We start from the raw sequence: 16,570 nt of genomic DNA, 5'->3' as shown, positions 1-16,570 counted from the left end.
AAGACTACAAACTCTTCCCTAGATTTCATGATATAATACTATCTCTATTCTCACCCAATTACCTTAGCCTACTTCCAGTAAATAGTTTTAATTGAGTGTAAAAGGTAGCTTAAACAAAATACTAACAATATACTCTGTGGATAATTGAGAGGATGAGTCCAGACCTACAAAAGCATGTGAGAGAAATATAAGCAATATTGCTTTGACAGAGTTTCCTATTAACTACATAGTTATGATGAGTGTGTTAATTCTTATTTTACTTTATTTTGAGATAGGGTCTCACTCTGTCACCCAGGCTAAAGTGCAGTAGTGCCATCATAGCTCACTGCAGCCTTGAATTCCTGAGCTCAAGTGATCCTCCCACCTCAGCCTCCCCAGTAGCTAGGACTATAGGCATGTGCTACCATGCATAGCTATTTTTAACTTTTTAGTAGAGGCAGGGTCCCACTATGTTGCCAAGGCTGGTTTTGAACTCCTAGCCTCAATTGATCCCCCTGCTTTAGCCTCCCTAAATGCTGGGATTACAGGAATAAGCCACCATGCCTGGTCCACGAGTGTGCTACTGTTTAGCTTTCTCAAACTCCGTGAACTTACTTGTTGCACAAAGCATGTAAGTAAATCATAAAAAAGAATAGTTCACTGAGTCAACCAATTTAACAAAAATTTATTTCTGATGCTATATATAGTGTTATTTGGTTCTAAGGATATTAAAATCATTACTATATAGATCAAATTGAAAAGAATGTTTTCTGTCAATCAATAGTTTTTGGAAATGACTAGGGCATATATACTGGGAAGTAAGCACATCTGGAATGTTGATTTAGCTATCTATTTGCAAAATAAAACAGTCTATTCTTTTGCTTTAACCAAAAGGACTACAAGATCATAAAAAGACCTTTGAAAATTTTCATTTCCAAGACTTCAAGAAATTAAAAATAATGACGGGTTTTTTTCAGAACAAAGAGATTTAAAAAAAATCCTGCTAATCTTTTCTTTAATAGTAAGGTCAAAGGAATTATTAATACTTTAAAAAATCTCAATAGTTTCTGATTCTTTTATAAGGTTTTGAGTTTCCAGCAGATTCACTTTTTAGTATTCTCCATTTGACCTTGGAGTTTCTGATTGAAGTTTTGCACAACCTAAGCAAAACAGGCAATAGGAAGTTTTTCAAGAGTTCTCAGAAAGAGATGGACTAAATTCTCTTTTCTAAATCAGGAATGACATGACATTTTGACCCATTCTAAATATCATGCCACTAGAGATGCTATCTTTAGGGAGAGAGAGAGAAAAAAAAAAAACCTGATTATCAAATCTCTCTTGGTGATTAAAGATCAAATGGAACTTTTCACAAGAAGTGCTAGCCATGATGTCCTGATTCACTGATACTTCCCACACAGAAGTAGCTCATCATTTCAGCAGCAGGATGGGCACAATTCATTGTCTAAACAGAAATAGTACTGAGTTTGTATAGTTTAATATCTATGGCTAGCAGGTAAAGTTTTTTGCTTGTGTACTGACTTTGTGGAAAGGCCATTGGTTATAGTATTTCATTCTAATAGAAGAGAACATTTCATAATACATAATTTTAACTAGTTCTTCCTTGTTCTCATATTCTGAACTTGAAACTATCCTAAAGCCAATTTACTGTTTCCCTGTTATAAGAATGTGGATCCACTGGTATGATCTATAATTTACAACATTCTATTTACAACACAGAACAGATGTCAGAAATACCTTTATCTTACAGGCCCTCTCCCCACTCCCTCTATTTTTATTTTTAATACCTCATTCCCTGTTGACATGACTGCAACCACTGGAAATTTATTAACTTCAACCTCTGTGACACCTACAGTTGCCAGAAGACCAATCTCTGAGGGGCCCATGTGGGTTCCTTTGGCCAAAACACATTCCCCTCTTTTAATGTCATGGCCGATGGGTCTGAAAGTCAAAGCAGAACCATAAGCAGTGTGATTAGAGACAACATTTTTTCAACTCAGAGGGAAACTTTAGTGTCAAAAAAGGACATTCAAGAAGATAAAAAAGTCAAGAAATAAAGTAGTAGGAAAATAATGAAATGAAGGGATTCTAAAAATCCTATGCTTTTTTAATTTTAAAAGTTAAATCACACAACAGAAAACAGAAATAGGATTTGAATATATTACTGCTAAAGAAAAACATGTTACTTCATATTTGAAAATTCTTTTTTCCTGAGTACCTGTGAAGAAAATTACTTTACAAATTGTTTTGTGTTACATTATAATAAAAATACCAATTGTAAACTTTCTTTGATAAGGCAAGAATTTGTATGGAAATATCTAGTGGCATTAATGATAAGAGGTCCACAGCTGGCTAGCTTTGTGGCAAGGAGAATAATGCTAATGAGGTTACAGTCATAGAGGTAATTTCCATACGGACCACTTAGGTTGGTCCTGATCTATGGCTACTGAGGTACATTCACCTTGGTGTGCTGCCATAGGGAGGGAAAAGTGTAGCTTCGCTACAAAGGGATGTTCAGCAAATTAGTATTAATGGAATCAGCGTAAACATATTCCATTGTAAGAAAAATAATTTAAGGTATATGCACTATTTATCGTAGCAAATAGCCTCATCTTTGTATATAAGGAGGAACAGATTATTCCATTATTATTGGTAGTCACTAGAGCATATGCTATCAGTTAATTGTGTAAATATCCAATTCTGGTATTATCTGAGTTAATACCAAATTCCAGATTATTTAGGGATGGGATTGGGTAATTCTGGATTATCTAGGAGTAGAATTAACTGTAGAATATGTAGGCTCATGACTTTACCTCTTTCTTTTCTTGCTTTTGACTAACTTGCCTTTACCATCTTCATTAAAAAGTAGCAGGACAGATACGTGATACACAATTCATAAAATTCATTTTGCTTTTTGTTAAAGCCCTGAAAACTAATGGCTAATTGACATGGCTGCAGATTTATAGTAGCCAGGGTTTCCTGAGTAAATGATCATGTAGAAACAAAAGTAGGCTATATATTCTATGTGTTTTGAAGTTACCTGATATCTTGGCCTGGCCGAGCTTGCACCAGAATTCGCACTTCAAGTTCTTCAGTGCCCTATAATAAGAGCAGGTCATGTAATTTCAAATAGAATTTCTGAGCAGTAGAATTTAGCTACTCCGATACTTTCACCACCAGATAGGCCCAGGATATATACAAATATAGAGAAAAAGAAAACTATTTGCTACACCTGCTGAAAATACTGAATTTCTAACACAGGTTCCTGAAAAATTAGAAGGTTTGGTGCCAATAAATAAAAAAATTTTTTTCTCTAATTTTTATGCTTTAAAAAAAGTACCAATTCAAATATTAAATCTTGTTTATAAGATTTAATATTTGAACTAATACATTATATATAATTTATTTATATATTTTTATATATATATGTAGATGGCTACCCTAATAAAGTGAATGTGCATGGAGGTAATATCTTCCTTCTTTTCCCATGAATCATGGGTTCAATACCATGCCAAGATTACCAAATACTTGCAGAAATTTCAGTAAAGGACTTATAGTTTGCCTGGTCGTAGATTTCTGTACATTAATTGCAATAATCAATTTTACATTTATGGGCTGTGAATAATATTGTGACATTGGAACTGTGTCTTGTCATCTGGCAGAGTCTGTGGATGCATGTGTTCTGGAATTCAGTGCTCTGCTGGCTTCCCTGATGCCAATAAATCTGCTTAGGCAGTTTTAACAGCAGGCAATGTGATCTGTTTGCCAAGGGTTGAATTTTATAAGCCTTACATATGGAAAGGTGATTAAAAAGAAAATCTCCAGATCAGGGAAAGTGTCTGTCTCTTGGCATGGCCAATTTTACTATCTACTCGGCTTGGGAGAATATTATGTTTATTTTTCACCTCAGCTTTAAAATATATCTTTACTTTCTTGACAAAACAAGTAAGATAGCTGATTATTAAAACCTCAGTTGAATCTATTCTACTTTTATTACTGGCTTATACTCTGGTTTCAATAACCTGCCACTATTTTCAGTGAGATAAAGCCTTGCTTAGGTCCAAAAAGATTCCAGCATCTTTTACTTGAGGCAATGGAGGGAGAACTGACATACATACTTAATATTTCCAGGCTGTCATTTGGTGGCACAGCTTTTTCCGGACTTACAGAAAACCAGACGTGAAAGGGTCATTTGGTTCAAATGCTTGGCTTAGTGTAATATTCAAGAACTTGCCCAAGTGCTCTTAGTTAAATTCTTCTCTAGTAAATTCTGATTTCATGAACTCCTTGACATTTTATCAGAAGCTAGTCTCAATGGCAAATTTCTCAGCTGGAAGGTATGTCAACCATTAATATCTCTGCTCTGGAAGGTATGTCAACCATTAATATCTCTGCTTTTCTTTCTTGAGGTACTTTCTTTCCTTGTTTGCATGTGAAACTGCTTGGGTCAAATATGGTTCAAATTCTGCTATAACAGCAATGATCAGAGAAACCCCTCCTGTAACAACAGATTTTCAAGATTAAGGAAATTTCTTATTTACTGGAGACTCATATACTACAATATAAGATCTCACCATAAGCAAAAACAAAACAAAACAAAATAACCCAAAAAACTGGGTTAATCTCACAAACATTGCAGAAAACGGTTGTGACATAATACTGCCATAGGAACAACAGCACAGTAAGACTTGGTGATGACGTACATCATCTGATTCCCTGATAAGTTCAGTATCTTCCACTTGTACTACTGCATCAGCACCGCAGGGTATTGGAGCACCTGTTGTAACCCGCATGACTTGTCCTGGCATTACTGTCTGAGTTGGCTGGAAATAAACATGAAAAAGACAGTTGATGTACTTTGCTGCTGCAAAGGAAAAGTCTGCAGAGGATGTTAATTTTTTTAATATTAAAAAATAAACCATAAAAGAAAGTCTTACAGTCTTATTCATTTTGGACCAGTGTAATAAAAGCTATCTACAAACAGGTGCACTCACACTAAAGAGGCTTTAGGTTCATTTAAGCTGATTTTATGTGTACTTTAAGGTAATGACTATTCGGTGTCTTTCTTGGTGCTCTGCTTTACTTTTGAAGAACTGCCATTTACATTTGCCACTTTTGCCTCTCAAATAATGTACATTTTCCTAATATATGTAAAGTGATTTGAGAGTCTGTAAGTAAAAAAATTGCTAGGACATACATTATGAATAACAATTACCAAAAAAAAAAACACCTTTGTAACTTATTGAAGTTCTGATGTTTGAGAAATGCAGTACTTTATTAACTCATCTTTTTGGTTAAATAAAGGCAAGCCAGAAATATTTTAATTATTGCCTTTGAAAATATTCTAAAACATATTAGCTCACCTATCAATTAATAATAGAAGTTGAGCAAATATAATTAAATCATTTAAAAATGATTCCAGTGTCTGTAATGACCTAGGTTAAACATTACTTTTGAAAATGAAAAACAAGATTTTCATTGTTTGTGCTCTCATATTGATGGTGTAAGAGATAGAACCTTCCCTGCTAACTTCTTACAACATGGGGAAAAGCATTTTTCTGTAAGATTCATCTGATAGATTTGATCTGATAGACAAGTGATCTGAAAGTCACTTGTCAGGGGCAATGATTTAGACTGGAGTTTGGAAAATGAATGCTTCAAATTCCCCCTAAGAAAAAATCCTGAGACAATATTAATCCCCCCTGCCAAAAGATTCCTTTCTAAAGATGTCTGCCTCATAAGTATAGTCATGTGCTGCATAAGGATCGTTTGCTCAATGTTGGACTGCATATATGATGGTGGTCCCATAAGATTACCACATTTTTTACTGTACTTTTTGTTTTGATAAACAAATACCATTATAATTGCTTACAGTATTCAGTACAGTAATATGCTGTGCAGATTTGTAGCCTCGGAGCAACAGGTCACACCATGTAGGCTAGGTGTGTAGTGGGCTACTCATTCCGGTTTGTGTAAGTACACTCTATGATGGTCGGACAACAAGAAAATTGCCCAACAGCATATTTCTCAGAATATATCTTCGTTAAGTAACTCATGACTCTATTTAAAATCTTAAGTCCCTACAATGTGAATATATTTACCACTACTGAACTATAAGCTTAAAAACTGTCAAGATGGTATATTTAATGTTATGTGTGTGTATGTTTTGTCATTGTTGTTATTTTAACCACCAAAATAAGACAAAGTAAAATAAACCACACACACACACACACACACACACACCCTTAGGGAATGGTTAAGAAAAAAAAACACCCTACTATTGAAAGTATAACCAAAGTAAAACAGGAAATTTATTAGAAAAGTCTTAAAAATCTTCTCTCCATAATATTATTACTGTAAGCAATACTACTAATAACTAATATTTATTGAACCCACAATCTATGCTAGGTACAATGTTAAGTGCATTATATATTATAGAATATAAGCCTTACAAAGACAAAGATTTGTTTCATTTTCTGTTTCCCGTTCCAGATCACATCATCATTCTCTACTCTGTGCTGTGGTCCAGAAGCTGACCTCTATGGACTATTTTAACCAGTTTCCCATCACTTTGGCATTTGGTGAGACTCAGCCAAAGGGAGGGGTCAGTAAGAGATTTAGAGGGTAGGAGGGAGACAGAAAAGTAGAGTTTTCATTCCCCTTGCTCTTTTCCTCCTGGGTTGCAGTTTGGTGATGGTTAGAGCATCTCTACTACTGAGAGCAACAGCTGCTGTTGGGCAGTCCTCCTCCATAGCTATGAATCTTCCCAGGTTCAGGTACCATTGTCTTTCTTTGCTCCTTCAGACTAAGAGGTGGTAAGGAAATCTCACTGTTGCTAGCTCCTGGGTGCTGCAGAGTCCTTTATTGGTTTCCCTTAACTGCATCCAGACATTGGAGATAGTTTCCAATCTTCTTTAATCATCCTTTTTCCAGACATATTGCAAGGCTTAGAAAGTATGTGGCACACACTTTGCCAGGCTGAGCACCTATGCATCCCAGGCTGAGCTGATGTAGTCGCTCATGTGCTAGAGAAACGGAGTGCCGATTGAGCCAAGATACCCTGACCTACAGGCCAAATAACTCTAGTACCCTGCTTCTCTGGAGCTAGACTATAGCCCCTTAGAGTCTGAGCTGCTGAGATACCCCTCTCTCTGGGGAGTTGAGTCATTTCTGTGTTGATCCTTGACCCCCTGGGGATCAAACCACAGCTGTGCTCTGCCATTCTAAGGTATCTGCTGCTTCTGCACCTGGCCTCAGAGTCTGAGGTGAGGATCTGCGTAGCCCCACCATCCAGGGGTCTAGAGTCACTACTACAGAGTACCTTATCCACTGTGACCCGAGCTGCTGCTGAGCCCTACTGGCTCTGGTTCCTGAGCTGCAGCCATACCCTGCTCCCCTGGCCAAAACCTTTTTCTTTGGAGTTTGGTCAGTACTACACCCTGCCCATGAGGTATAATATCACAGGTACAACCAGGGCACCTAGGTCCAAGCTGCTAGGGGGTGCCTCAGTCATAAACCTTGGTTCTTTGGATAACCTACATCCAACTCTGCCACAGACAGTGAACCTGAACCCCAAGAACCAGGTGCCACAATAGATTCACAAGACCATGAGCCTTGGATCCTGGCTCCACAGTCACTCCAAGCACCATATTTTGAGCCCAGTGTCACTGTAGCTGCTTGGAGGGGATGTCAGACCTAACACCAAGAGGGATCCTTTCAGCTGATTCTCCCTATTGTGTGGAAAACAAGAAGAGGAGGACTCCAAAAGCCCTTGACACCAAGGATATTAACAGCCTATGCTACTACTACCACTGACACAAACTTCTATGGATTAGGCCACTGAGGTACTCACAGTTATTGTTGACATTGAATGCAACTGAAAAAGCTGCATGGAGACTACACCATTGTACCCGTCCAGAAAGTCACCACACCCTTTGCAACCAACACACTAAAGCCCAACTACAGGCGTCTCTACAAAACCACCCTAGAAAGTCTAAAAGAAGCAATAGTTCTACCAGGCACACAGATCAACATGGGGACACAAGAAACACAAAAAGGCAAAGAAATATGACACCACTAAAGGAATACATCTCTATTAACAGACTCCAGTGAAAAGGAAATCAATGAACTCCTGGAAAAGAAATTGCAAAATAATGATCTTAAGGAAACTCAATTAGATTAAAAAAAAAAAAACCTAGTGATAATTCAACAAAATCAGCAGAACAATTCATAAGAATGAGAAATTCAACAAAGATAGAGAAATCATAAAAAAGAACCAAACAGAAATTCTACAGCTGAATAATTCAAAGAATGAAATAAAAAATTACAATACAGAGCTTCAATAGTGAAGCAGAAGAAAGAATCTTTGAACTTGAAGATAGGTTGTTTGAAATACCCAGCAAGTGAGAGAGAGAGAGAGAAACAGAAGAATAAAAAAGAGTGAAGAACGCTTGTAAGACTTATGGGACACCACACAAGAACAAATATTCATATTATTGGAGTTTCAGAAAAAAAGAAAGGAAAAGGCATGAGAAACTTATTTAATAAAATAATAGCTGAAAACTTCCCAAGTCTGGGGAAAGGTATGGATATCCAGGTCCAGGAATTCCAAAGGTCTCCAAATCAAGTCATATATAATGAAATCCACATTAAACTAACAGTAGATTTCTCTGCAGAAACCTTACAGGCCAGGAAGAAAGGAGATAACATCTTCAAAGTGCTGAAATAAAAAAATTTCTAACTATGAATACTATATGCAGCAAAGCTATCCTTTGGAAATGAGGGAGAAATAAAGTCTTTCCCAGACAAGCAAAAATGGAGAGAATTCATTACTACTACACTGGCCTTACAATAAATTCTCAAGGGAGTCATATATCTGGAAGCAAAAAGACAATAATCACTATCACAAAAACACACACAAGCATAAAACTCACTGGTACAGCAGATTAATAAAGGAGAAAGAGAAAAGAATAAAACAGTATCAATACAGAAAACCACCCAACTGCAATGATAAAATAAGAGAAGGAAGGAGCAAGGGGTAAGCAAAACCAGAAAACAATGAAATGACAGTAGTCCTCATCTATCAGTAATAACCTTAAATATAAATAGGTTAAATTCCCTAGTTAAAAGATACAGACAAGCTGAATGGATTTAAAAAAAAAAAAGAACCCAACTATTTGCTGCCTACATGAGACTCACTTCACCTATACAGATACACATAGACTGAAAGTGAAGAAATGAATCAAGATATTTGATGCAAATGGAAACCAAAATCAGGTCAAAGTAGCTACATTTATACCAGATAAAACAGACTTTAAGTCAGAAACTGTAAAAAGGAATACGAGAGGTCATTCTATAATTATAAAGGGATTGATTTACCACAAGGATACAATTATCGCAAACATATATGCATTGAACATGGGATCACCCACTATAAAGCAGGTATTATTTATCTAAAAGGAGAGACAGATTCCAATACAATAATATTTGGGGAGTTTGACACCCTACTCTCAGCACTGGACAAGTCATATAGATAGAAAATCAACATAGGAACGCTGGATTTAAACTGCATTTTAGACCAAATAGACTTAACAGATATTTATAGTACATTTCATCCAAGAGCTGTAAAATACACATTTTTTTTTTCACTTGCACATGGAACATTCTCCAGATAGACCATATTAGGCCACAAAACAAGTCTCAACAAATTTAAAAGAACTAAAATTGTATCGAATTTTTTTCCAACCACAATGGACTAAAACTATAAATCAATACAAGAGGAACATTTGAAATTGTACAAACATGTAGAAATTACAAAACATGCTCCGGAGCAACCAATGGATCAATAAATATATTAAGAGATAAATAGATTTCCCAAAACAAATGAAAATAGAAACACAGCAGATAAAAACCTATGGGATACAGCAAAAACAGCATTAAGAGGGAAGTTTATAGCAACAAACACCTACATCAAAACAGTAGAAAGATTTCAATGAAACAACATAGTGATATATCTCAAGGGATTAGAAAAGCAAGAACAAACCAGATCCAAAATCAGAAGACGGAAAGAAAGAATACAGATCAGAGAAACAAATGAAATTGAGACTAAAAAACCATAAAAGATGAATGAAATTAAAGTTGACTTTATGAAGATATAAACAAAATTGACAAAGCATTAGCTAGACTAATAAAAAAAGACCCAAATAAGCAAAATCAGAAATGAAAAAGGAGGCATTACAACTGATACTACAGAAATACAAAGGGTCATTAGAGACTACTATGAAGAACTGCATCAAAAAATTAGAAAACCTAGCAGAAACGGGTAAATTCCTCAATACATACAATTTACCAAGCTTGAGCCAAAAAGAAATAGAAAACCTGAACAGATCAGTCATGAGTAATGAGACTGAATCTGTAATAAAGTCTCCCATTGAAGAAAAGCCCAAGATCTGATGACTTCACTGCTTAATCCTACCAAACATTTAAAGAAGAACTCATACTAATTCTTCTCAAACTCTTCTGGAAAACTGAAGAGGAAGGAATTCTTTCAAACTCAATCTATGAGGTCAGCATTATTCTGATATTCAAACCAGAAAAGGATACAACACAAAAAAGGAAAACTATAGGCCAATATCCTTGATGCAAAAATGCTTAATAAAACACTTGCAACTGAATCCAGCAGCACATTAAAAAGATCATTTACCATGATCAAGTGGGATTTACTGTGGGGATGCAAGGGTGGCTCAACATATGCCAATCAATAAATGTGATACATCACACCAACAGAATGAAGGACAAAAACAATATGATCATCTCAACAGACTTGGGAAAACATTTGATAAAATTCAACAATCCTTCATGGTTAAGACTCCCAACAACTTAGGTATAGAAAGAATGAGTGTACACAGTGAAGGCCCTAGATGACAAACCCACAGCCAACATCATACTGAATGTGGAAGAGTTGAAAGATTTTCCTCCGAGATCTGGACCAAGACAAGGATGCCCACTTTCAACACTTTTATTCAACCTAGTACTGGAAGTCCCAGCCAGAATAATTAGGCAAGAGAAAGAAATAAAGGGTATCCAAAGGGGAAAAGAGGAAGTCAGATTGTCCCTGTTTGCAGATAACATGATCTTATATATAGAAAACCCTAAAAGCTCCACCAAAAACTCTTAAAACTGATAAATATAGTACAGCTGCAGGATACAAAATCAACATACAAGAACAAACTAGCAGAGAAAGAAAATGAGAAAGCAATCCCATGTATAATAACTACAAAAAAAGGCCGGGCACAGTGGCTCACGCTTGTAATCCCAGCACTTTGGGAGGCTGAGGCAGGCGGATCACGAGGTCAGGAAATCGAGACCACGGTGAAACCCCGTCTCTACTAAAAATACAAAAAAATTAGCCGGGCGTGGTGGCGGGCGCCTGTAGTCCCAGCTACTCGGAGGGGCTGAGGCAGGAGAATGGCGTGAACCCGGAAGGCGGAGCCTGCAGTGAGCCGAGATTGCGCCACTGCACTCCAGCCTGGGCGACAGAGCGAGACTCCGTCTCAAAAAAAAAAAAAAAAAAAAAAAAAAAAACTACAAAAAAAAGCTAGGAATAAATTTAGCCAAAGAGGTAAAAAATCTCTATAAGGAAAACTATAAAATACTGATGAAAAAGCTTGAAGAGGCCACAAAAAAAGAGAGAAAGAAACAGCATCCCATGTCATTGGGTTGGAAGAATTAATACTGTGAAAATGACCATACTACCAAAAAAGCGATCTACAGATTCATTGCAATTCCTATAAAAATACCAATGACAATCAGTGAGAAAAATTAAATTAAATAATTAGCTAAAGAGTTTAAATAATCTACTTCTAAGTTTCCCTATTTGTAACACAAGTTGGGGAAAAGTCTGAGAAGATTACCTAGAAATTGTTCTATTCAGAACATTTTTTTTTTTCAGGAAAAAAAGAATCACCCAATCACAGGTCTGGAAAATGCTTGTAAGGCATGTCTGTGAGACATACTAATAATACTATGTCATATATTAATAGATGTAGATATTTTCAATTAAGAAATAATTCTTTTGGTTCTCCTGGGAACTATACTTTCATCCCTTTGATAACCTTCTGACTAATCTCTCTCTAATTTCCACTACACTGACAGGAGAAATTTAGAATTAGATGCCCAAAGTCCATGAAGCTGAAATCTTCAGTGCCTTTCAGGCCTATCAATCTCACCTGTTCACCAGCTTGGGATTCCCCAATGATGAAACGATCTCCTGGGCCATCAGCAGCTGTGAGATGGAAAAGAGCCAAGAACAAACATCAGTATGGACCTATAGCATGGAACAAGAACCTAAAATTGGAATTCTAAAATTTGACTCAAATTATTTGATAAGGCTTAGAGAAGTGGAATATTTTTCTGATCTCCTAGACTTGACAATGGCTTTGTTACTACTGGTTTAATGTTTGGTATCCGCAACTCACATGCACTGATAGAAGTGGTCCTAATTGTACCACTGGTGCCTAATTGTGCCATGGTGTCACTGGAGATGGTCTTCCTGTCACCTCGTAATTTCCACACTTGTGCTTTTCTAATAAGTTATTCTAGCCGATCTTCCTAAATAAATACCACCTTATCCATGTGTATGTATGTGTGATGTGTGTGTGTACACTCATGGACATATATATATATATATATATATATATATATATAAATGGATTTATCACTTTGTATACATATCCATATGTCTCCATTTTTCTATAACATTTTAACAACTTCATACTGTTTTCTTATTTATCTCCCAGTCTGGGCTTCCTGATGTGACATAGGAAGAACATTCCTTTCTTCATTTGACAGCTGAAGGAAATGAATTATAGAATGAAAGAAATCAGGTAGAAAGAAAAGGTAAGGTACTTTGAACAATTTCTGGTTAATGGTAGAGCTAGGACTAAAATCCAGTCTCGTAATTGTAGCACAGTTTTTTTAAATAATGTATCAAAATTCTATTTATGAGTTAGAATACATAGGCAGTACTGCATCACATTTTCCATTGGCTATTTATTTTTAAATTGAAAAAAAAATTCCAGAATTGGGATAAAAAATTATTAAAAAAATATATACAGTATAACAATGGCTAGATGAAGAAACATTCTTGGAGATTCAAAGAGTTTTCTTGACATATGATGTGGCTTTCAGACCAATACGACTGGGCAAAAATGCCTATCTAGTAAGTTTTAAAATCATGACTATTACCTTCATGTTATCTGCAAACGGCAGAGTTTTGGGGACGTATCTACAAAAAATATATACATTATATATGAATATTTAGATTACATTTATAATCATACTGATAAATAATGATATTTTCTCTTTCAAAAGGACATTAGATTAATTGCTCATTTATGTGGCTATAAAGTGATACTTTTTTCTAAAGGCTTATATAAAACACTACTTATAATGAAGTCATCCCTTTTTTGCATAAATGGCTTTGGTTAGCCTGATGTGAAGAGGGACAAAAATTAACACTGGGTCCCTTCTGTCACAAGATGTTGTATTTTATGCTTTATAGATATTATCTCAGTTAATAAACTCTTGCCTTTCTTGTGTTTTTTTGGAATCCTGTTATATTGTTCAGTTTTTACTTGTAAAAAGTGTTATAGAAGAGTTTTATTGTAATGTTATTTTATTAAGCCATTTTCATGGGTTATTTTTTTTTTAAAGTTTAACTAGTTTTTACAACAGGCTGGGTGTGGTGGCTCACACCTGTCATCCCAGCACTTTGGGAGGCCAGGGCAGGCAGATCACCTGAGGTCGGGAGTTCGAGACCAGCCTGACCAACATGGAGAAACATCGTCTCTACTAAAAATACAAAATTAGCCGGGTGTGGCGGCACATGCCTGTAATCCCAGCTACTTGGGAGGCTGAGGCAGGAGAATCACTTGAACCTGCGAGGCAGAGGTTGTGGTGAGCTGAGATTGTGCCATTGCACTCCAGCCTGGGCAACAAGAGTGAAACTCCATCTCAAAAAAAAAAAAAAGTTTTTACAATAGACATAGATGTCATTGCTTCAACAATTACTAACATTTTACCAATCTTGTTTCATCTATCCCTCCACTTATTTTTCCCATCTTTCAGAGCAAATGATAATTTTCTTACTGTAGAAAATTAAAACATCAATTATCTTTCAGAGTTCCACACTAACTGCATCTCAAACGTGAATAAACTTATTTAAAACTGTTTCTCTACTAGATAAATAATTATCAGCTTGCTACCTCCTATAGCAACCTAGATATTTTCTCTCAATCTTTCCTTTTTTTTTTTTTTTTTGAGATGGAGTTTTGCCCTTGCTGCTCAGGCTGGAGTGCAATGGCGCGATCTCGGCTCACTGCAACCTCTGCCTCCCGCGTTCAAGCCATTCTCCTGTCTCTGCCTCCTGAGTAGCTGGGATTACAGGCGTATGCCACCATGCCCGGCTAATTTTTGTATTTTATTTTATTTTTTAGTAGAGACGCGGTTTCATCATATTGGTCAGGCTGGTGTCAAACTCCTGACCTCAGGTGATCCACCTGCTTCGGCCTCCGTGGTTACAGGCATGGCATAAGCCACCATGCCTGACCCATTTTCTCTTTTTTTACTTCCTGCACAAGGGGGAAATTAGCATTGTTTTAGAGTAAAAAAACTTGATTCTGAATCCTGGTTCTGTTTATTGTTAGCTTCAGGGACTCTCAGCAAAATTACTAAACCTCTCTCACCTTCAGTTTTCTTGTTGGTAAAAATGGGGATAATCACACTTTTAAAACAATACTTTTGAAGCTCTTTATTCCTTTTATTCATTCAGTAAATGTCTACTGAGTGTCTTTTATGCCCCAAGTGTTAAATTAAGGGCTGGAGAGAGAGTAGGGGGTAAACCTAGACACTGCTTCTATTTTAGTGCAGTGCCAACCTGTTACAAGGTTTTTCAAACTCTGGATGACAAATGGAGATAGGCTGTAAAATCAACTTGTGAACAATTCTTTAATGAAAAGGATAAAAATATATTGCAACACACATGGTAAGGATGACTCTTGTTTCATAAAACTTATTTTTGTTTATATATGTGTATGTATGTATATTTACATGTACTGTGTATGTTATATATGTGTATGTATATCATTGGCTTTTGATGTATATTTAATGTATTTCTTCCCACGGGTGTGGTTAAAAGTCTTAAAGCCACTGATGCATCAGGAGAGGCAGATATTAATCAAATAATCACATTAATGAATATATAAATACAAATTAAGAAAACCACTCCAAAGCAAAGAAACATGATTTTATGAGAGTATATAATTAAAGCACCTGAGCTACACTGGAGGGTCATGAAAAGCATGATAAAAGGATTTCTGATTTGAATATGAAGAATGAGTAAGAGCTAAGTAGGGGGGTGTGTGTGTGTGTATGTAGGTAGGGGGAGACAAAGGGAGGGAGATAGGGAGGGAAAGGAGGAGAGGGAGAGAGAGGAAAAGATAGACATGAAGTGGAAGTGCTCCATCATTGTGTACAAAGAGAACATATGTGCAAAGGCCTTGGTTCATGTCTTCCTTATATGTTATACTCTAGCTATTATCAACTGCTAGTACTATCCCTGAGAGTACCAAGATAACTCATATTTTGGCTCCATGACATATGCTACTTCCACTACTTAAAGCGTCCTTTTCTTATTCTTGCCTTCTGATTAAAGATTTTTTAGCTGTTAAGACTCAGCTCAAGTGTCATCTTCTCTATGAAGTCATATCTGACTCCTCTCCCCTCAAGAGTTGCGTGCATCCTCTTTTGTTTCCCCATTGTAGCCTGAAATCAATTATGGCTTCTAAATGTATTCACAGTATTTGCAAATCCCTGGCTGCTGTACAATAGGTGTTAAATAAATGTTCAATATGTTAAGTATTCAAAATGGTTGGTAGATGAATGAATGTGGCTACAAAAATGTTCTTAGAAGATTCATGCACAAATGAACAAATAAGTAATATTTTCTAACACTAAGTTTTATATTTGTTATATATACTTTTTGCTGATCCATATATATTGTTTCCTTCAAAATTTGAGTCAACATCTTAAGAATGTTTAGAAAGACTGCTTTGACTGGGCAAATCACTTCAGCTCAGGAGTTTGAGACCAACCTGGGCAACATGGCAAAACCCCATCTCTACAAAAAATACAAAAAACAGCCAGCTGTGGTGGTGTGTGCCTGTAGTCTAGCTACTTGGGAGGCTGAGGTGCAAAGATGGCTTGAGAACCGGGTGGGGGGTGGGGAGTGGAGGTTTTAGTGAGCTGAGATTGTACCACTACACTCCAGCCAGAGCAACATAGTGAGATCCTGTCTCAAAAAAAAAAAAAAAAAAAAAAGAGACTGCTTTGATTAATTCTGTATAACTTAGATTACGTCATTATTCTGTTTAGCATAGTGCCTAGGTCATTGTTGATAATAAATATTTGTTAAAAGAATAAAGAAATGAAGTTGGCCTTCTCAAAAAGTTTTAGGTGGGAAGTACTTCTCTTTTCTCCTGTTCCCCCACACACGCACATAAACTCAAAATGCTCA

The 16,570-nt window shown here is 36.3% G+C and overlaps 1 protein-coding gene across 16 annotated transcripts in view; it reads right to left on the bottom strand.

Moving 5' to 3' along the window:
* The window catches only part of GPHN (gephyrin), a 700,118-nt gene that overhangs the window by 66,939 nt on the left and 616,609 nt on the right, over window positions 1-16,570 (bottom strand). For all 16 annotated transcript variants that reach the window (XM_003263586.4, XM_004087163.3, XM_030812325.1 and 13 more), the window contains 4 exons: window positions 12,225-12,280; window positions 4,701-4,820; window positions 3,038-3,096; window positions 1,785-1,938 (listed from right to left, as the gene is read on the bottom strand). In XM_003263586.4, coding sequence (XP_003263634.1) covers window positions 1,785-1,938; window positions 3,038-3,096; window positions 4,701-4,820; window positions 12,225-12,280 — 389 coding nt within the window. The remainder of the gene's footprint in view (window positions 1-1,784; window positions 1,939-3,037; window positions 3,097-4,700; window positions 4,821-12,224; window positions 12,281-16,570) is intronic.

Source organism: Nomascus leucogenys, chromosome 1a, assembly GCF_006542625.1.
Source record: "Nomascus leucogenys isolate Asia chromosome 1a, Asia_NLE_v1, whole genome shotgun sequence".
Lineage (NCBI taxonomy): Eukaryota > Metazoa > Chordata > Mammalia > Primates > Hylobatidae > Nomascus > Nomascus leucogenys.
This window is presented reverse-complemented; position numbering and strand designations above follow the sequence as displayed.